This window comes from Chelonoidis abingdonii, chromosome 13, assembly GCF_003597395.2.
Source record: "Chelonoidis abingdonii isolate Lonesome George chromosome 13, CheloAbing_2.0, whole genome shotgun sequence".
NCBI lineage: Eukaryota > Metazoa > Chordata > Testudines > Testudinidae > Chelonoidis > Chelonoidis abingdonii.
Window position 1 is genome coordinate 15372410 of NC_133781.1, and position 22289 is coordinate 15394698.

At 40.9% G+C, this 22289-nt stretch overlaps 1 protein-coding gene across 11 annotated transcripts in view; it reads left to right on the top strand.

Annotated features, from left to right (window-relative positions):
• TNRC6C (trinucleotide repeat containing adaptor 6C) overlaps positions 1-14753 on the top strand; it is a 590484-nt gene extending 575731 nt beyond the window's left edge. For 7 of the 11 annotated variants that reach the window (XM_075071765.1, XM_075071767.1, XM_032792790.2 and 4 more), the window contains 6 exons: positions 726-872; positions 2105-2221; positions 4496-4690; positions 6873-6943; positions 7872-8011; positions 11771-14753. In XM_075071765.1, coding sequence (XP_074927866.1) covers positions 726-872; positions 2105-2221; positions 4496-4690; positions 6873-6943; positions 7872-8011; positions 11771-12131 — 1031 coding nt within the window. In that variant the 3' untranslated portion in view covers positions 12132-14753. The remainder of the gene's footprint in view (positions 1-725; positions 873-2104; positions 2222-4495; positions 4691-6872; positions 6944-7871; positions 8012-11770) is intronic. The other 4 variants (XM_075071769.1, XM_075071770.1, XM_075071772.1 and 1 more) reach the window with 2 other exon arrangements.
• Positions 14754-22289: the final 7536 nt, after the last annotated feature.

Consider the following 22289-nt stretch of genomic DNA (forward strand, 5'->3'; position numbering starts at 1 on the left):
TTATATGTAGCATTCTGTAAAGATAAGGTGGTTCCACAACCTATCCTAAGTTTCATCCAGGTGTTAAGTTGCAGTTTGGACGGCACTAAGCATATCAGTGAGTCAGTCCCCTAGACTGTTTGTATCATCTAGGAAAACAAGCTGGAATTCCCTTTAATCTCTCCCTTTTCCTATTCCTAATGGCACCTGTGGTAGTTTGGGGGAGTGTGGCTGTTTATTCCCCCCACACCCTTTTGTCGGCTCCCTATCTTGGGAGGGTAAGATGACATGGCTGTCTGAACCCTTCTTCTGTCCCGATATTTAATCTTCCCTCTGTCCGTCCCACCATCCCAACTCCCCTTACTGGTTCTGCTACCCCTGCTTTCCAGGAAGCTACTTCACCCAGAATATATGGGCTGCCTCCCTTGCAAACCTTGCCTCCCTACAATGATGTCTGAGAGGGAGCTTCCTAAGGCTCACTAAGAGTAGCAGCAGGGCTCCCAGGTGTTCTGGAAAACTTCCCCAGTTAGTTTATTAGCTCTTTTGAGCTACAACTGATCCTAACACTCCCTTCCTTATTTTTTTTTTAAAGGTGGGGGTATTATGTTTGTACCAGTACTGCAGTCATCTAAAATTGGGGAACTGTACTGACAAATGGAAAGGAGAAAGATAATTGACCAGTAACTGTAGCGTAACCATAGATCCTCACTTCCCACCACCATTCTTCTTCTATGTCTTCATTTTAGATTCTGAATACATAGAAGGAACTGAGGGACAGTTATGGCTGAGGATCCCTTCCATGCCTTCAGGTCCTGAAGGTTCAGTTCTGCATGGAAGCATTGTGCAACCCCAGCTGCTTTCGAGAGGGTTCCGACTCAATGGCAAGAGAGCATGTGCGTCCCGCTAGTGTTAATATGTACTGACAATATACTGTGAGAGCCTCAGTTACTGATTAGCAATCTGTCATTAGGCTGTATTCTTAGTTTCCATTCTACTTTGTATAAGGAACTGTTTGATGGCGGGAGTTTAGATGTGCAGCAGCCACTGGTGCCACGTATTTCTTTCAGTTTCAGTCAAACTGACGTTAAAGTCCGGTTGCAGTGTCTGTCTTCTGGGTGCTGTATAAATCATTAGTCTCTTATATCATCAATAAAGATACAAAACAAAATGTTTCCTAATTGTGCATCAGAATGAGACTTTTGTATAGCATATCACCTTGTAAAGAGAAACAATTTTGTGTTTTCTGAATTAATATATTATGTACACACAGTATGTGTATGTATGTTTTGAATAATGAAAGTAACTCAGAATATGCTGCTAATTGTGATTGTTTGCCAGAGTGGATACTTTCAGTTCATAGCCTCCCATTCTTTGTTCTGACTGTTCCGAAGGTATTTTATTCCATGTTCCAGTCTCTACTTTTGGTACATGATGTATTTGTTAGCGCGTAGGAAGGTTTTGGATGTATGTTTAACATTCCTATAAGGCAGCCTGATGACAAGATAGCTCCTAATTTAAGTTGTGTGAGTTTGTTGAACACACGTTGTAGAATGATTTGCCAACTCAGGATGGTTTCAGGTTGTTTCTTACGATTGCTCCTTTGATATATAGCTAGTTTTAGAACATTGTTATGATATATTTATTTTACCTGCTTCAAAACCTACATTTGCAAAATACCTGTGGGTATTAGGGCATGGGAGAAGTGCTTACTTCAACAATTGTTAGGTATCAAGGATATTTGATTGGTTTTACATATACATTCATATCCATCCACAGTTGCTGGTGCTTGGATAGGCTGATAAGCATGTTATAAAATGCAGGTAGACAGCTTTCCTCCTTGAGATCTAGCTTTTAATGCTGATGTCCCAAGAGTTAAGTAATCTTAAGGGAAATCCAAAATTTGTCTTCTGCATGGGCAGCAACACACTTGCCACTGTGGTGCCAACTTTCTTTTATACCGAAGAATTCTGCTTCACTTTATCATGCTTTCTATAACATTTCATTCATGGTTAGAGGAAGCTGGTTGCCTGGTTTGTGTTTGCACATGATGTAGTTAGAATTGCTTATTCTGCAGCAAATACCATTTTGCCCATCTTTCTTAGTTGCTTCTTTGCTGGTTCTGCAGGGTCATCCCCAACATCATCTCAGAATGCCACGCTGCCTTCATCGAGTGCCTGGCCGCTTAGTGCCTCCGGCTACAGTAGCTCTTTCAGCAGTATTGCATCCGCACCTAGCGTTGCAGGTACGAGAAATGGCCTTTCTACTTTCAGCATCCTCCTCCATCCCCAAAGAACAAAGGCCCCTTAAAAAGTACTTCCCTCTGGTTATTACAGTAGTACTGCTACAGACTTCATGTCTTTTGAGCACGGTGCTGCTCCCACTGGCAGCTCTGCAGTGCTGAGCATTTTAATCAGGTGGCTGGAGTTGTGACTATCTGAGAAGTGCGCTAATGAAATATATATTCAGCCTACTTCATATCATGATGCTACCACTTTATTTTGGCATTCATACTTTTTCAGCAAAGTTTATTTTTGCTCCAGCTGTGAGGCAGAATGTTCTCTGCGAGAACTCAGTGATAACATTATTGCTGGATGTTACCAGGAAAGGTTGATCTGAAAGCTGTTGCCGGTAAATAGTTTCAAAACTGAACAGTTTTCAGCCCTATTAATACACAGGAAACAGTTTAGCACTAGCTCAAAGAGGTGTTTTGATTATTTGTAATAAGAAAGCTAAGTAGGAATAAGTTTGTATAGTACTACCATAATGTGTTTTGACTATCCCTTTAGTTAAGTAGCTGCTATAAAGTTCTAGCCCCAGTATTTTTAGGATTTCTTTGAGTCTAGTAAACTCGTGATGTGGAAACTGTAGAAAAACTTCTAAAATTTCCAAACTTAAGTACTGCCACAACAATCAAGGCTTCATATTTCCCACTGCAGTTAAAAACTTTCCAACACAAACCAAATGCAAAGCGATGCAATCCTGTCTGCCAAATCCTGCAATCCTGTCTGTCTCAAAAAATAACTAAATCTTCAGAGTACTGAAAGCTGGAAATGTGGAGCCAGTATAAAATAAATATATTAGAATATAAAAATACCCACTCTGTTTGCTTTATTCATGTTCATATTTAATAAATTAAAAACCCTCATTTTAATTTAAATGAAGCTTGAACATCCAGGGACCTTAGTGCAACATTTAGGTTTATGTTGCCACAAAGCAAAGGGGCCTTGAAGGTTCTGTTACAAGGAGAGTAAAGTAATGGCTTGCTTATCCCTTAATATTATCTGCCATGCATATTTCCTTTTTATTTGTTTGGGGGTTTTTTTGCTGTTACATCCTATCTGCATGTGAACCTCATAAGAATCAGTGACACAGCAACATCTAACTTTTATTGATGCACATTCATGATATGTTGAATTGTAGGCCCAGCTGCTGCTACTAGTTCTAAAAATCAAACTTTCTAATTTCTTTTCTCAAGCGGTTACTTGAACAGTATTAACAAGTTCCTTTTTTTGTCACTGCAGTTTGCACAAAAATATTGGCCTCTGACTTTACACCAGTTTGATTCCGTTGACATCAGTGGAGTTGCTCTTGATATACATAGGTGTTAATGAGAAGAGGGGAATCAGGCTTTCTATCTTTGATATATATGTGTAGCTACATGAAAGACAGGCAGGTGTGTGGAAGCTTTATGGTGAAACATTTCAGAGATGATCATATGACAGTGTGCATTTTGATTGGTAGTGTCTATAATTTAAGTTGGTCCTCTCTGTGTTAATGACACCAAAATGCTAACCTGTCCTTTTTTTTGTTTTAGTGTTTGTCTTTGAAATGTGTAATTTTAGGTCATTATAGTATGCTTGATAAAACTCTGGTTTGGCAGGAATTGGAATAAAATAATTATGATACCAATATAAATGAAGGTAGGATTCAGAGCATAACAAAAAGTGGTCAATAAAAAGTTGTAAGAACTGATAGATTGTGATATGTAGGGCTTTTCTCGTGAAGATTGATAGTGTCTCAAAGAGGAACTTGTAAAAGAATCCATATGCCTGATGCATTTATCTTTGAATATTCAGCAGCACAGGAAATTTTACCCTTTCTACCTCTTCTGGAATCAGCTTAATTCTGAACCGTGAGAACCCGTGTGTGTGCTAATTTCTGTATTTTAAATAACAGTGGTTGTTCTTTCTTGGGTGCAGAAAGTATAAACTTCATTATTTTAATAATATGGGCTAAATAACTTAGAGCATATACAGTAATGATTTTATTTTTGATTTTGGCTAATCAAACATATTCTCTAGTCTTGTTTTAAGGTTTTTTGTCCTCTATCAGAAAGAGAAGTGGTGGGCGCTGCAATAGCAAGTGGACAATAGTAACAAATGTCAGATACTAGTAGATTATAATAATGAACAGCCTTGAGGATCACCTCTTCACTTACTGGAGTTGCAGATTGTTCAGATTTTTTATTTTTTAACTTGCTTACCAAAAGTACATGAATTATGTTTCTCTGTTGCAGGTAAATTGTCAGACATCAAGTCTACATGGTCCTCTGGCCCAGTCTCTCACACACAAGCCTCTCTATCCCATGAACTATGGAAGGTACCCAGAAACACTACTGCTCCTACGAGACCACCTCCAGGTTTAACAAACACCAAGCCATCATCTACCTGGGGTGCCAGCCCACTGGGTTGGACCAGCTCTTATTCCTCTGGTATTCCTCTGACTCCTACATTTTATAATATTGCAATGCTCTGTTTGTTTTTATTCTCCATGTTACAGTAGTATGGCACCCTTTTGCTCTAGTACTATGCTCCAGGTACTTGAGGTTCAATAACGGCAGGTGAAATGCAGGTTTTATTTTCTATCACTTAGGGTTTGGCTACACTTGCAGGTGTGCAGCGCTGGGAGTTAAAGCTGTCTTCGTACAGCTGTGTAGGGAAAGTACTGCAGTATGGCCACACTGACAGCTACCAGCGCTGCAGTGTGGCCACATTTGCAGCGGTGTTGGAAGTGGTGCATTATGGGCAGCTATCCCAGCGTTCAAGTGGCTGCAACGTGCTTTTCAAAAGAGGAGGGTGGGGGTGGAGTGTGATGAGGAGACAGTGTGTGTCGATTTTTGGAGCTGACACTGTGTCAGCTCCCTGCCTTGCAAATTCCGACCCCTTCCCGCACCCCTCTCTCATTAACTAAATGCAAATAGCCTTTTCCTCACAGACCAGATAAGCAGCTACTCCAAAATGGACTCCCCCACCCCTGCCCGCCTGCAATGCTGCTTCTCTCCTCAAGCAAACGCTAGGGGATCCCCCTGCCTGCCTCTGCTCGAGCAAACAGGAGCTATGTTTGTTTTTTAGATAAGCAGCTCCGGAGCCCTGCGTTCACAACAAAACAAAGAGAGGCATCACAACAAAACAAAGTGTTATCTTTACTAAGCATTATGGGAAGGTTTTGGAGGTCAGTTACAGGGTAATAAGATTAATCACTGTTTAAACTGCCATTGCAGCACTGCAGCACCAGGGCTGTTCTCTTTATTCCTCTCGTCCATGTGGAGTACAACCAGCGCTATAACTAGGGAGATACAGCGCTGTATGTGCCTTGCCAGTGTGGACAGTGAGTAAGTTACAGCACTGTAAAGCCACCACCTGCGCTGTAACTCTCAAGTGTAGCCAAGCCCCTAGGGTGGCTCATACTCAAAATAAAGTCATGGGTCAGTAGGGCATGTTTCTAATCAGTGGGGAATAATTTCGCTACAACAGGGGTCTTTGTTTATAATACTTTTGCTCATTTTTTCTAAATATATCTTGAAACTTTTCTCTTGCTTTGTGGCAGGTGTTTTTCTGTGAATTGTTGCAAGACTTCAGTATTAGCTAATTAATCAGTAGAATTTATTACATAGAATACACATCCACTGCTTAATTTTTGCCAGGACTAAGCCCTGGCACCTCTAGGCTTGGCAGTTTATAGCCCCGACACCTCTGGGGTTGCCACATCAGTTTTGAAAGTAAAAAAACTGCTTGAGCCCCCGCACTTCTTTTATTACAAATTAAGTACTGTACATCTCTATAGCAGGGGTGCAAAACATCCAGGACCTGATTATCCCGTGAGTTGTATGATGAATACAACCGAAGGGATGACTGGGCCCCCAGACAGTAAGGTATAATTTATTTTCTGTCAATCTGTTTCGTTGGCTGTCATAATTTTGTTTATACACAAATTTAAAGGGGAGATATGTACATAATAGCTATATACCCTGTATATTTGTTTATCATAAAGCATCTGCATCAGAAAAAAAGTCACTACTATTACCTGACTATTTTATCAATCATCTTCCCAAAAAGCTGGGAATTAAAAGTACTCCCCAGTTGTCAAAGGCTGTCACATCCATTTTTTCTTGGGAAAAGCCCACCCAATGGCCACAGAGTGCTGATGCAAGGATTCCATCGGCAGACTCAGTATTTTTACCAAAGTAACTTTAGAAGTACTGCAGTTTTTCAAATGCCTCTAGAAAATGACATCTCTTGCTTTTAAAGTGTCACCTGCTGGTTAATTCCAGTGTAACCTGAAGGAAGTTTTGGTGACATATTAGCTTTCACCAATATAGTATCACAGTGGCCACCTACGAAAGAGATGATGGCAGGAATGTGAGAAATCCCACTGGTCTTTCAGAGCCAACTGGGAGCATTCTAGTCATGGAGCTCCCTCCTTTCATTCCAAATAAGAAAGGAAAAGAGGATTTAGGTAAATTGCTTATTGGATTGTTCATGAGCACGTTTACAATAGCAGTTGCATTGCTAATGTGTTGTATCTTGCACATTCTTCATTCCTGATGAGTTTGATTGTTGTATTGTGCTCTCACTAAGATGTTAAATTGTTCCCTTTCTGGATTTATGATACAGGTTCTGCCTGGAGTACTGACAGCTCAGGAAGAACAAGCAGCTGGCTGGTTCTGCGTAACCTCACACCCCAGGTAAGCAGAATAATATGACTGACTACACAAAGAACCATGCTATACTTAAGAGATGGAAGGAAGAACACTTATCAGTTCTGGTAATTTTGGTCAGCTGTAATGAATATATAATATTCATCTATGTAGCAGAAACAGTAATATGTTGAGATAAGTCCACACAGTGGATTTAAGGGTTTTAATGGGAGCCCTTGTGGCCTAGTGGATAGCACACTGGATTAGAACTCAGGAATTCCTGGTCCTGTTCTCAGCTCTGCTACTGGCCTGCTGGGTGACCTTGGGCAAGTCACCTCCCATGTCTGTTTCCTATTAGTAATTATAGCTTTGTAAAGCACTTTTAGATCTGTGGATGAGAAGTGCTATATAAGAGCAAATTAAATATGAACTCTGAGTCTGTATAATTAGCCATTCCAGTGTATATCATTTATTTGTTTAAAAGTTAGTTGTGAGAGTGGTGTTTGGGGGGCAAATTCAAAGATTTGAAGTCCAATTTTTCTGGGGTTTTTCCTATTCTCCCCAATCTGTCAATTCCTCTACTCCTCTCCATAGTATAATTCACATGGAGAGGCATAAGACTAAAAGCAGTGTATGCGGAAACCAAGAGATGTCCTGGATTAATATAAACTATTTATGAACAAGCTGTATTCCCGATCAATCCTTGGTAGGCATGTAGTGATAAATATTTGTATATTAATTTAAAGTAACTGGCAGGTTCTATTTGCTGAACTGTAGAGAACCTGAAAAGAAAAGATTACCTCCTCCTAATAAAATAGTGACACATCTAATTAGATTATTTTATCTTGTGGGAGGAAGCTACATTTGCACTCTGTGTAAATTTTTTCCTTTATCATTTAAAGCCTCTTCCATTGACAAATATACTAAGGACAACCACAGAAAAAACAAGTCAACTTTTTTCTTCCTCTGCAATTAGATTGATGGTTCTACACTGCGGACACTGTGTTTGCAACATGGCCCTCTAATTACATTCCACCTGAACCTGACTCAAGGGAATGCTGTGGTCCGCTACAGTTCCAAGGAAGAAGCAGCCAAGGCCCAGAAATCTCTGCATATGTACGGTTTTTCTCTTCTTTTCCTTTTTTCTGTAAAGTAGAATCTAGTACAGTGTCTGTTCTCCTAAGCATTCACTTGTTATGGCACGAATTGCTCTGCGGAATAATTTGGTGGTGTCTTGAAAATTATCTGTTAGCAGAAATTGTAGGAGAGCTGCATAAAGAAAAGTACTTGTGGACTAGATACACTACTTCGGAGTGTATGAAGTGCCATTATAGAAATCAATGGTAGGTGTTCACCATAAGTACTGTGTTCAGTTCTGCTTGCACCACCTGGAAAAAGATACAACAGAAATAGAAGAGACCCAAAGACACTCAACAAAAATGATTAAATTAATGATTGCATGGAAAAAATTCCAAATGCAAAACAGAAAAGACTAGGACTGTTTAGTTCAGAGAAAAAATGAATAAAAGAGGACATGCTAAAGGTAATCAAAATAAGGAATGGTGTAGTGAAGGTAATTCATGCACTGGTATTAATTTTTCCCAAGGGGACTACCAGTGAAACTGAAAGACATTTAAACTAATGAAAGGATGTTCTTTTTAAACTACATTACTAAAAGAAAAAATGTGTGGAACTCATTGCCACAATCTGTCATTGACGACAAGATCTTAGTAGCAGTTAAAAAGGGATTTGGCGTTTACAGGGATGAGAATATACATAATTACATTAGAAAGATTTAAAAATATAAGGAATATAAATCATAATGCTTCAGGACATAAGACCACCACTAATTGCTAAGAATTAAGAAGAAATTTGCCTTGTTGGCAGATGATTCATCATAATAATGTAAAGCTCTCTTCTCTGAAGCATCTTATGCTGACCACTGTTGGAAACAAGATACTGGGCTAGATGTAACACTGGACTGATCCGGTATGGCAGTTCCTATTTTTCCCTAGCCTTTAAAATTATGGGGCAATAGTCACTCCAGATGCAAAGTTGCAGCTGGCTTCCCATGATGAGCCTCATTAGATAAAAGGATAAAGTGTATGTAATGTAGAAAAATTTGCATAATTATATGCATGGTGGTGTTGCTTTTTAAAGTTTTGACCTTTCCTTAATTAAAGACTGTGTGGCAGCATTCAGAACAGATAAAGGTCAAAAATTGCCCTGACTTAATGATTTCAGTTTAGATGTGGGACAAAGTTAGAAAGAATTTTATCCTTAAAGGGGTATTTATGCTGTAATATTGAAAATGTAGATTTAAAAAACAGCATATATTTTAAGAGTATACAGTACATCCTCAGTGTTCTCCAGGGTTTCAGAGCCATCCATATAAAGGAAGAATTTTGATTAGCGGGGAAATAATGTTAGTACATATTGCTGCTAAGGACATGACAGACCTTGGGTTGTGCTATATGAATTGTGTACAGATACAAAAACATATTGGTTTGGAGACCAATAATGGTAAATTAAAAAGGGATTTCAAAAAGTTAACAAGATTGTAACATACTGTATATACTCGTTCATAAGTATATACTTGTTCACATTTTTTTTTAGTGAAAAAGAGAAGCATCAAAGAAGGGGGTCAGTTTATGAACGGGTATAGAGAGGGAGAGGGGGGATACAGCCTTTCCCCCTAACAGAGTGAGCAAGAAGAGGCAGTACAGCCAGAAGGGAAGAGGGAGGGCCAGAGTCTTTCCACTTCTGGCCACGCTGCTCTCCCCCAGCCTCCAAAGCAGCTGCAGCTCCAGGGCTGGCAGGCCTCAGCTCTGCTGCTCGGCCCCGCCCACCAGAGCAGGCTGTGGCCACGCCGCTGGAGCACACTGCAGCCGTGCCACCTGGCCCAGCCCGCTGGAACATGCTCCAACCGGCCGGAGCAGCTCCAGCCAAGTCAGAGAGATCCTCCCCTGGTCCTCCCCAGATAAGATGGGGTGGGATGGGATGGGATGGGATGGGGAGAGGGAGAGGGGGGGGGTCCCGGGCTAGGGGGGGGGTTATAAGGGGGGTGGTCACAGGGGTTACTCCCCTGACTCCCAGCTTCCCCCTCCTCCTCCCAAAAGTTTCCCCACTAGTTGCTGTCCCAGCCCATCAGGGTAAGCAGCTGGCGCGCCGGGACACTTTGTTTACTTAGGTTTACCTACATGCCTGCGGATGCTCGCGGTAAACAAACCATCTTGGCCCTCCAGCAGCTTATCCTGATGGCCCGGGAGCCAAAATTCACTGACCCCTGAATTATAAAGTCAGCTTTTGAACGGGTAATAAAATATTTCCATTTTTACTTATCCATTTTGGGGGAGGTCGGCTTATAAAGACACTGGCTTATGATCGAGTATATACAGTAATATTAGAAGACTTCAGCTATCATTTCACAACTGAAACTCAAATAATGGCTTACATGCAGTTGTTTTTAGAAAATATGCATCACTGAACTGACATTCAGGAGACCCAGGTTCCAACTCTTCCATTGGCTCAATATATGACTGTGAGCAACTCACTTAACCTCTCTTCCTCATTTTCCCAACTTGTAAATTAGGAATAACAGTGCCTACTCACATTTGATATGTGATCTGAGATCCTCATAAAAATACTGTTACATATCACAATAGATCTCTACTCTTGGGCATGCAGGAAGTACAGACACTCTATATGTGCAAAATTCTAAAGAGTTTGATTCCAGCAGAGAACACATGCACAAACCCCAGCCATGGAACACAAGTATAGCCACTTATGCTGCAGTCACTACTCTTTTCAGTTCTTTGTTATGTGTATCTCATGCACAAAATCCTGTGAACTCCATGGAAAGCTTTACTTTCCAAAAACAAAAGAAGTCACAGTCCCTGTCTTGAAAAGTTTGCAGACTAAAAGATACTGTCTGGAGGTGTGTGGATTTTTGTGTGTGCATATTGTGACAAAGCTCAGTCCTTGTCTTCATGGGGTCCCACATTTCCTGGCAGATTTCGCTAGTCTCAGAGGCTCACTGTGACCCTCTACATAGCCCTTCTCTGTCTAGAGGCAAGGCTCACAGCCTACTGAGCCATTTTCATCATAAACCAGCAAGGGAGGTGATGAGACAGTACCCTCCTTTGCATAGTCTCTGTTGTCTCCCAGTCTCAGTGATTATCAGGGGCAAAGGGGGGAACCCAGGGACCCTAATAGTATCCGTATGGTAGCTGACTTTTTAGAAATAGGACGCATACAATTCGTGGGCCACTTCCCCACAGCAGCCCCCACTTCCTCAAGATCCACTTCACCCTTACCTCAGGGCCTCCGTCCTTGTGCCTGATATGGTTTGTACTTCTCAGTCTCTCCAACAGTGCAACTTCCTCCTACAGCTCCTGACACACGTGCCCAGCTGACTAACTGGGATGCTTTTAACTAGTTTCAGCCAGCCCCTGATTGGTTTCAGGTGTCCCAATCAACCTAGCGGTCCTCCCTGCCTTCTGGAAAGATCTTAATTGGCCCCAGGTGTGTCAGTTGACTTGGAGCAGCTGCCATTTGCTTATCCTGGTAACAGGGATTTTTTTAGCCTGTGGCTAATATATCTGTCTCCCATTACTTTACTATAGCCATCTGGCTTTGCCCCGTCACAATATGCTTGTACACTTAAGTAATTATGAACTAGAATTATTGGGATGAAAATGAGTTGAGGGTAGGAGTTTGAAAAATTTTGAGATGGCCTAATTTGACCACCTCCACTGAATTCAAAATGAAAATGAACTTATAAAAATTCTACCCTCCTAGTATAAGCAGGCTCTGATACTTGTGAAAATCATGTCAGTTGTATCCCTGTGTTTCACTGTGTTGTGTTGTTGTTAGGTGTGTTTTGGGAAACACTACCATCTTGGCTGAGTTTGCTGGTGAAGAAGAAGTAAACCGTTTCTTAGCACAAGGCCAGCCACTGCCACCCACCTCCAGTTGGCAGTCCAACACTGGAACCAATCAGACTCGTATGGGCTCCACGAGCAGCTCTCATGGATTGGTGCGGAATGATGCAGGCCACTGGAATACTCCCTGCCTGGCTGGCAAAGGGAGCAGCGATTTGCTCTGGGGTGGGGTCCCTCAGTACTCAAGCAGCCTTTGGGGGCCCCCCAGCACCGAAGATGGCAGGGTTATTGGCAGCCCAACACCTTTGAATACTCTGCTCCCAGGTGATCTTCTCAGTGGGGAGTCCATCTAGGAAAGAGAGAAACAAAGTGGAAATAACAATCATCAGCACTAAAGGAAAAAATTGTAACCCTTTCCAGTCCAGGGCTTCACGAAGAATCCAGCTTTAACAGATCAGACTGGCAGCCCTTTTTAGTACCTCTGTCCAATATCGAATATGAAACTCTGCAGAAGTCCTTGTGAACTGTTAATGAAACAGTATGGGCTACATTTGGTCAGTGTCACATGCTAATGACAAGTTTTATTTTTTTTCATGGCTTTTTATTTTATGTCGTCTTTTTATGTTTGTATGGTGTTTTTAAAAACGAAGTATAAAAGCTGCTTAGAATAGGTCTATCATGAAGGGCACTTTTCAGAATTTGGGCTGGAAAGGGTTATTTTATCAACCTTGGGGGGAGGGAGAAAATGAGAGCCTATTTTAAATGAGCCTGTGACTATTATGCACATTACCAGAGGCGGACCCAATAATCAGAAGAGAGTGGAGTGTGATATTCATCTTTGGTACAGAAAAGTAATGAATCTGAATGGTAACTATTGACTGTACAGGTTGAATTAGAGGGTGGGGGTGGGGTATCTGTGTCCACTGCTCCCATGGATCTGCCTATGCACATTACCCTTGTTTCATTACTTTTTCATGTCATTTTTTTAAAATCCCCCCAAAATATAAAAAGTTTAAAAAAAAAACAAAAACATATCAAACATGCAAATACTTGAATCCAGCAGGCCAATAACAAAATGTGAACACTTTCTAATTATTACACTTCCAGGTTGGCATCAATACACACAAAACAGGCTCTAGGAATTTTTTTTAAAGTTCATACTATGTGTTTGTGTTGGAACAGATGTGTGTGTGTGTGTGTGAGTGAGCTTGTATGTGTGTGCGTGTGCGCGCGCGCCCGTGTGTGATTTAACAAAAGTGTGGATTTTTTTTCTCTTATTCAGTATATATGCTTTTTATTTGCTCATTGGTCAAACGTTTAATTGTTATTAGCTTCTAACTTTGCACTGAGTGTCCGCAGCCCTTCTTGTAGCTAATCCTATATGTTAAAAAAAAAAAAAAAAAAAAAAAAAAAAAAATTGATAGGAGGGGCCGGCGACAATTCATGTGTAAATGTTTACTCAAGGACTCTTATTGCATTTTAAAAATTACAGTGTGTATCTCTGGAGAATAATATGTATATCTACCTTTAGCGGCTTTTTATTGTGGACTAATGCAAGAAAATTATTACCGGAGTATTGCACCATTTTCCATTCAGAATATAAAGTTTAAAAAAAATACTCTTGTTGAACTGTGGCCATAGATATTTGTAAAGAGTGGATAGTTCCCCTGCAAGCAGGAACACAAACAAGCACTTGGACATAGTTTTGACTGCTTTTGGAGGAGTCAGGAGTTTTGGCTCCCACCTGTTTACAGACCTTTTTTTTTTCTCCTTCAAACTTTAAAATAAAAAAAGAAAGAAAAAAAAAAAAGACTTCCATCGTAAAGAAACCTATTTTCAGAATGAAGATATGCTACTTCAGAGCTCTGGGATTGAACAGTGTTGTTGTATTATCCTTTTCTTTGGCCATTGCTGTGTACTATTTTTTGTTGTTGTTTTCCTCTTCTTCGTCAATGTGGCGAAAACTTTGTGATCACTATCTTGCACATGGTGGAAGATGTCTCAGGAAAGCCGGGTTTCCCGAGGAGCAACTCCACACCATTTCATGTATTTTTAAACCCAACTCCTAGCACTGAAGATATTATTAAAAAAACAAAATAAAAAAAAATAAAAAGACAGAAGAAAATACCTAATCTAATGTGTAGCAGTTACATATTTACCAAATAATGGACTCAAAAGAAATAGATGTTTGAAGAGTGCTTTATATATTAAAAAAAATTGCTTTATGTTTTAAAAAATGATCAATGTTTTTGATTGTTTTGAAAGGAAGAAAGACAATGGAATAACATACTCTTCAAGTATGTTTTAAAAAATTATATGAACATTGTGCTCCCTGCCTGCTTGGATCAGGAAACTTGTGCATTACATTTTTTATTTTTATTTTTTTGGAAGATTAGCTTTTTAATGGTTTTATCAGATAAAAAGGGTCCGGCAAGATTGCAAATCAACAAAAGCTGGTTTTATAGAGGATCATGAACTATGCACAAACTGGGTTCAAGACTTGTTTTTTTCTCAAGTTTTAGTAGTGTATTTAGCTGAATAACCTTTCCTCAGAGTAATTGCATCTCATTGCCATTACACGCAATCTACATATATATTTTATATATACACACACATAAAATTATGTATGTGTATGTGTGCGTGTTTCCATACAGTACATAAAATTTTCCATGCTGAAGTTTAGCACTGAGTTGTAGAAAAACTCCTGATATTTTAAAATTGGCGATGGAAGTTAAAATTTCTGTTAAATCTTTTTTTTTTTTTTTTTTTTTGGCCTTTCTTTTGGAATTAAAGATGTTTGTAACTCTGAGATTAAAAAAAAAAAATTTGTGGCTTTTAATGTTATTTCTCCTCATAGAATGTGATTGTTAAAGAACATGCACCGAAAGTTCCTTTCGAGAGTACGAAGATTCTTTGAAACTTAATAAATTGCAGTTTTTTCTTGGCTGTTCAAATAAATGTGTATTTTTCTTTAATACAGGGGATACTAAAGGATTTTGTTAAATGTCAGTTTATTTCATGGAGGAAGTTTAATCCTTTCAATATTAATGAAGAGTTGAATGTGAAACCAGGCAAATTACTTCCATTATTAAAGTCTCGTCCTTTAAAGGTATGCTAATTGATGACTACACTCTCATAGTCTTTTACCAAATCACGTTAGGAGCATGTGATGTATAAAAAAGTAGTTATCACATTTTTGTTAGAATTAATTTGTTTCTGCTTCTGTTATTTATCCATGCTTTTGTTTCCCTTTTAAATATGAATAGAAGCAGAGGTAATGGGACCCCACGTATCTCTGCTATAAATGATTATGATGAGGCCACCCAATTATTTTCATATTTGTACCAACCAAGTTTTGAAACCAAGAGTCAGATCCTCAGCTGGTGTAAATCATCATAATTCCATTGAAGTCAGTGAAGCTATGATTTATACCAGCTGAGGATCTGGTTCCAGGTCTCCAGAGGTAAAAGCTGTACAACCCACTCCACTACCTGCCTTTTAAGAATTTTTTTTTAAATTGCAATATCTTCATAAAGGTAGTTCAGGGCATCTGAGAGATTTTGAATACTGAAAAGGTTCTGATGGCAGTATATTGCCCTGGCCCAGCTTCCTAAAATTCTCTCACTGGCAGAATGAGTGATTCCATAAGTAATATATCTTCATTTAGTAAGAAGGCTCCTTTATGGAATAGAAACAGCTCCTAGTGAGCTCTGTGGCTCGTCTCAGCATATGGCAATATTATCACAAATTATCAATTCTAGATATTGGGGTGACTTTTACTGTGTAAATACCTAAGATAGCTAGATCTGTCTGTCTTGCTCATAAACATGGTAACAAAAATTACATAAATACAGAGGTATAAACATGGTGTTTGGGTTCTCTGTTTCCCATGCCCAAAGATGGGTGGTCCCACCCTTCTTTTTGCTTCTCTCCAAGATATTTGCAATGCACCTCTGGGAAGAGAGCTTTGCCTTTCTTCTCCCTTCGCTATCTTTCATGAAGAAGAATTCAACATCAGGTGTTCTCAGCCTTCATTTGTTTAAACTTTGGAGTCTTACAGAGCCAAGTGTTTCAGTCAGCTTCCTTCAGGCTAGCAGAGATGGCTTTTTATAAAGCAGAGCTACTTTCAGAAATTAGAATACATCTTGTCAAAGCAAGAAACCAAATGTGACATTTGGCCAAAAATTGATTGTAGTGCTTGTGATTTTATTTTTCATTTTCAGTGTGCCACATTCATAGTATTTAATGCATTCAGTGACATAAGATATTTCTTAAAGTTCATATAAAACCGCTGTTAATAATGCAGATTGTTTTGTGTTTTAGAACTTTTACATGGAAATGCTCTAGGGGCTATTGCTTTCATGTGTATGTTGCAGTTATCTTACACAGGGAGCCATGCAATGAGAGTGCTGTCTTCTAAATCCAGACCAAGAATGTTACTCTTTCCTAAGTAGTCTGAAACTGTCAGACTTCTTCTTAGAGGGAGAAGATGGGTGAGATAATATCTTTAATTAGACCAGCTTCTGTTGCGGGGAGAGACAAGCTTTCAAGCTTACACAGAGCTCAAAAGCTTGTGTCTCTCACCAGTAGAAGATGGTCCAATAAACAATATTACCTTACCCACTTTGTCTCTAATATCCTGTGACCAACACAGCTACAGAAACACTGCAAACTTCCTTATAGTCATTTGTCCAGTCTAGTTTTTTGGTGGTGCCGTCAGAGCAGATTGTTTTTCCCATTATTTTTTCTTTTACTGTTTCTGCTCCACAGTTGTCATCCTTGATGAATCAGTATATGGTTGTGTATGTGAAGGAGCATTTTATTTACAAAAAAAATGTATGTGTATGTTAAGTATCATTGGAGTTGAAAGAGTCTGGAAATAGAATTGGAACCCTCTAATTTTTGGGTTGTGGATAGCTATGGTATCATAATCAGAGCAAGGATTGTCAGGGTGACCTGTAAGAACCTCCTCATATTGTATATGAACTGCTGCTAAATGTCTGTTAGAATTGACATGTAAAATGACGGCTGTAATAATTTTATCACTGTATTGATGCTGAATGTACAATCTCTTCACCGTTATTTTCTCAGTTTTCATGGCGGGGTGGGTTCTGAAAAATAGGCATCAATATATTTAGATCCAACAAACTTAGTATGTAACTGTATGGATGCCTGCCCTACTGCCTCCACCCCGCCCTCTATGGGGAGAAAAACCAACCTGGCAACTCCATGAAACATCTGGAAACATGAGATTCATAATGCTGTCCCTTGGCGGAAACTCTGTCCATAAGACTATTCAGGACCATGTTAGGGGTCCCCTCAGACTGTTTTACCCAGATCCTTGCATCTTGCATGAATGAACCAGCTGAAGGCTTTGTGGGGGAGACAAGCTGTTGTTCGCTAGCATTCTGTCTTTGGCCTGGAAGTGGCCCCTTCCAGTTAGATACCTGTGCTTTTGGAGCTTGCAAGGGGCTCCTCCAACATTCACTCTACTTTTTTGGGGGGAGGGTCCTCTCTAGTTTTCTGGAGAGGGGAAACTCTGCTGATGTGCCCACGTTCTAGTGGGGTGTGGGTGGCTTTGTCTAACATTCCACCCATTCTCAGGTTAAATATTGCTTGCTGCAAGTTGCCAGACTACATTCTCTATTGGCAGATTGAGTCCATGCAAACACAGTAAAGTTTCCCGTTTATATTCTCTTCTCTTTCCCGGCCCTTCTCCCTAATGAAAAAGTTTCATATGGCATTTTATCTTCTGTGTGCCCCCAGTGTTTATTTTTACTGTTGGATGCATTGGAAACAATTTGCTTGTAAATTTTCACTGATGAAACGTGGTTCCAGTGCAGTCATGGTTTCAGGGTTATTAAAATGTTATAAAACATAATAGGCTGGAAGAGTCCTTTGCTTTTCAATAAATATTCTTTGTAGAGATGGGCTGGCATTAAACTAGCTACATGTGCTGCCTAGTTTCTATAGGTAACCATTCACCTCCCTAGCTGGTTTACCCTGATACATGCAGCAGAAACTCACATTGAAATTAACTGGGTCATTCATTTAAATGTTCATTTTTCAGATAGACTTGTTAATCTTCAAAACTGTGCCTACCCCATTTCTAACCCAGCTGCAGTCCTCAGCACTTTTCTGGGTATTCTGCCACCCTTCCCAATCCATATCAGATAACTGTATTAGAACCAAAATAGACCACTAGAGAGTTACAGACTGACTTCTTTAGTTAGGAACAGCCTCTTCTGTTTATATCTTTGCAACAGGTGACCTAGTTTGGCTAACAATACAAATGGCTGAACATATAAATAAACCACCTCAGACCCTGCTGGAGCAAAAAAAATCGTAACATTTCAACCACCACACACTCCTTCAACCTTTTCTCTGCACATCTGCGATCTCACTGACTAGCTTCCCTTACTGGGAGACCCAGTTCTCTTCCTCCGTCCCCACAGGCTTCAAGTAACTTCCAATAAAGTCAAAGCATTTATTAACTTGCAGGGGATCAACTGGACCCCTAAGTACTGATCTTCTCCCAGTACAAGTTGTTTATCCTGCCTATTTACAAATAGTCCCGTTTAGTGACAGATTCAGCACAAGAGTACCGTATGTAATACTAGGGTTAGCAGCTGTATTGACTATTATATTTTATTGTCCTAAAACCAGACAGACACATTATGCAGGTTTATGTATGAGAACAGAGTAAATACTGAAAGTTCTTTGACAACTCACACAGTTAGGGAAGTATTAGTAACAATGCAAATGAAAGGTATTCAACAGCATTCAAAATGTATCATTGTTCCAAAGTAAGTATTGCTGTGTAGCTCTCACCCCATCACATCACGCTTTGGGAGAGATTCCAGAGCAAGAGGAAAGACAGCAGAAGAGAATGAAGCAGAGACGAGCATGGAGGAGCTGGAAGGAGACATAGTAACCAAACTAGAAGGATGTGTCCAAGTCTTAAACAGTTTTAGACTGGTTGACCATGGATGAGCCCATTCTGCTTCATTTAGGTGCCTTTTTATCCCCCCCCTTTTTAACTAAATCATTTTTCTTCTGTCAACTTTAGTTCATTGACTATTTTCTATTTACGGTGTAAAAATGTGTCCAAATGGAGTAGGTTGGATTGTTCCACAACAACAACAAAAAAGTAAAATATGTACATTATTTTAATATTTTTTATTTCTTGCTCCGCAGTTAGGTCGCTACAGATGGTGGAAAAAATCCGATTGGGTTCAAGCACTGTTCCTTTACAATTATGGCACTGTATGTCCTGGGCAGGCCAAGATAAAATTACACGTGAGAGATTCTCAGAGATGGCCCCTCCTTGAACTTTCCTGTAAGTTTTCATTATCTGTCAATCTAGTCTAACCAATGACTCAAGGATCAAATAATTGCCTAGATGGAGTTCAGGATGTACTGTATCTCGAGACACTTAGTTTCAGAATAATTTCTCAAGAATATTTGAACATTTTAGAAACACATTACTGCCTGGGGCCATTTCAAGTCATGGAGACACAACTACAGAACATCAGAGTATTAAGTATCAGAGGGGTAGCCGTGTTAGTCTGGATCTGTAAAAGCAGCAGAGAATCCTGTGGCACCTTATAGACTAACAGACGTTTTGGAGCATGAGCTTTCGTGGGTGAATATTCACGAAAGCTCATGCTCCAAAACGTCTGTTAGTCTATAAGGTGCCACAGGACTCTTTACTAATACTCTGATAAAAGAAGCACACTAAACCAACACAGAGGAAGGGAAGGCTTGTATCTCTTGGGTAAATAAGCACTGATATGTGGTTGCCTTTGCCACTATAATAATTCTAACATTACCTTTTGATCCATTTTATGGAATCCAAATCCTGCTAGACACATCACAGACCTGTATTTGTGCACTCCACAACATTGTCTTCTCAAAATGTGGTTTATGACCTCCAGTGGCCTGGTGCTTCATGGAATGGATTTTAAAAGCCAAGTAGTGATGGGATTGGACTGTTGGAAGGAGGAACATTAGCCATGAGAAAGAGGAGCTTTTCCAAAGTGAATCTCGGAATGAAAAGGTAGGAAAACTCTCTATTTAGAGTCTCTACCTCATCAGAGGTAATATGGACCTTTTGAAATCAGGTTACTTTCGTGTCTGTCAATATGATGCATTTAGGTAACGGATTCTTCTTCACATGTGCATTCTCCTGTGTGTGCGCACCCCAAGCACAGTCACACCAGAAGTTTTTCCCTCAGTGGTACCTGTAGGGGCTGCTGAAGTGCCCTCTGCTGTCATGTGCCGTGATGGTCGCTGAAACAGCTTTCCTTTGCATTCACAAGTTCTTTCAGTGGTCTTTTATTCTTAACTGTACACAGTCAGTTGTAGTTATGTTTAGTGAAGTCTGGTAAATTGGTTAGTTGTTGTGTTTTTGTGGAGTTTTTGTGTGATCCCCAATGCCAAGGGATGCTTCAGTCACTGGGCTTTAAGCCCTTCACTTCCTGTAACAAAGCTCTGACCCTGAGCAACATGCACTCAAACTGCCAGAAGTACCTGGGAGAAGTTCACATTGGGGACTGTTGCCAGATTTGCAGGGACTTTAAATCTCAGATCAGGCTGAAGATTTTTGCCCGTGGAGGCAGCATTGAGACCTCCATCTGAGCAAGACCAGGCAGAGTCAGCACTGGGTACCTTGGCATCAGTAAGGAGTGCTCCTACCATACAGAGTCCCAGCACTGATCACCATCCCTACTGCCTAGAAAAAGTACCAAGAGAACCTTCAATATCTTTGCCACCATGTGTTTCCAATACGATCTCAGTACCAAACACATCAGAGGTGTTTGCCTCTGCCAGGGACCTTCTCTCACTGTCAATAACGGTATCCCCAGCAGTACAGGCACTGGCGTTATCAGGGTCAGCAGACAGCAGTGACAATGCAGGGTCCTTTCAACATTCGGTACTGCACTCTTCGGTACTGTCAGAAGGGAAGCTGGCTGTGCTTGCCACAGTGCAGACCTCTTCATCACGGCACCAGTGGGAACGGCACCCGCTTTGGGCACCAGAATGAGACTCATCCGTGTCTGAGTCGGAGGTTGGGTCCTATTTCTGCCATCTGAGGAGCCATTCTCGTTACTCCTGCAGGCATTTCCACACTTCCATGGACCAGGGCACAGAAGTACCACTGTGAGCATAGCCAGCCAGTCACTGAGGACTTACACCAGTCAAGGGGTCAGTTTGGAACCCCTGGTGGTTCCCCCCAGTTTGCAAGGCATATTTCAAGCACTGCTTTTTGGTGGCCTCGGAAAGACAGGCAGCATTGTCCCACCTGTCAGCACCTGGTCTGGACCCCAGTACCGAGCCCGGTACCAAACTACAAGAGCTGGCTCAGCCGGATCCTATGATGCAGAAAGGGCATCCACAGCCACTGCTGGCTGCCTATTCCTCCTTGCCTAACGATGCAGTCTCAGGAGAGGCACATCACTTCCATTGAATAACTATAAGGCTCACAAAGAGTTGTTAAAGAAGGTAGTCTTAAATCTGGGCACACAGATGGAGGTACTAAGAGTCCTCCCCCAGTCTAGTTGACATTTTAGCTGCTACAGGCCCTTCAAAAGTAGCCCTGCCTCTCAGTGATGGTATTATGGACCCTGTTAAGACTTTGTGGCAGACCCCTGCATCCCTTTCCCCTACTTCAAAAAGAGAGAAACATAAAAATTCAAAGACTTGTTCGCACAAGAGGCAGGCAAGAGTTCTTAGTAGTGGAGGAGGAGAAATCAATGGCAAGGGCCTCTTGACAAGTGGTGCTAAATATTGCTGACTCAGCTGCCTGGTCCATTGCTTCAGCGTTGCCATGCGCAGGAGATCATGGCTACAGTCCTCAGGACTCCCACATGAGGTCCAGCAGACTGTTCGGGGCCTGCCCTTCAAAGGACCTTCACTCTTTTCAGAGTAGATGATTACAAAGCTTCATGGGCTGAAAGACTCAAGATTCACGCTAAGTCCCTTGGGCTATACACCCCAACTCCTTCAAGGAAGCACTGTAGACCTCAACAGTCCGTTTGATACTTTGCCCCAGCTCCCCATCAGGACCTGCAGTGGAAGAGAGCTAGGGGGTTTAGGCATAGGCCACCACCCCATTGTACCTCAGCGTCAATGCCTACCCCACCCAGTCATCCAGAGGGTTCTAAGCAGGCATTTTGATGGGATGCTCAAGGACGCCGTACCAGTTTCTGTGATGCCAGACCCTGTTTCTCCTTTATTTACCAACCACCTTTCCCACTTCCTCAATGCTTGGTCCTGTATCACTGTGGACTGTTGGGCGTTGAGCATGGTAGAAGTGGGACATATCCTGCAGTTTATTTCTATCCCTCCTTCCCACCCACCCCTCTCCAAGGACCCCTCTCACGAAGAACTTCTGGTCCAGGAGATTCAATCTCCTCTTTGGGTGGGAGCCATGGAAGAAGTTCACAGAATTTAAGAGGAAAGGGGTTCTACTCCCCATTATTTCCTAATCCTGAAAGCCAAGGGAGGTC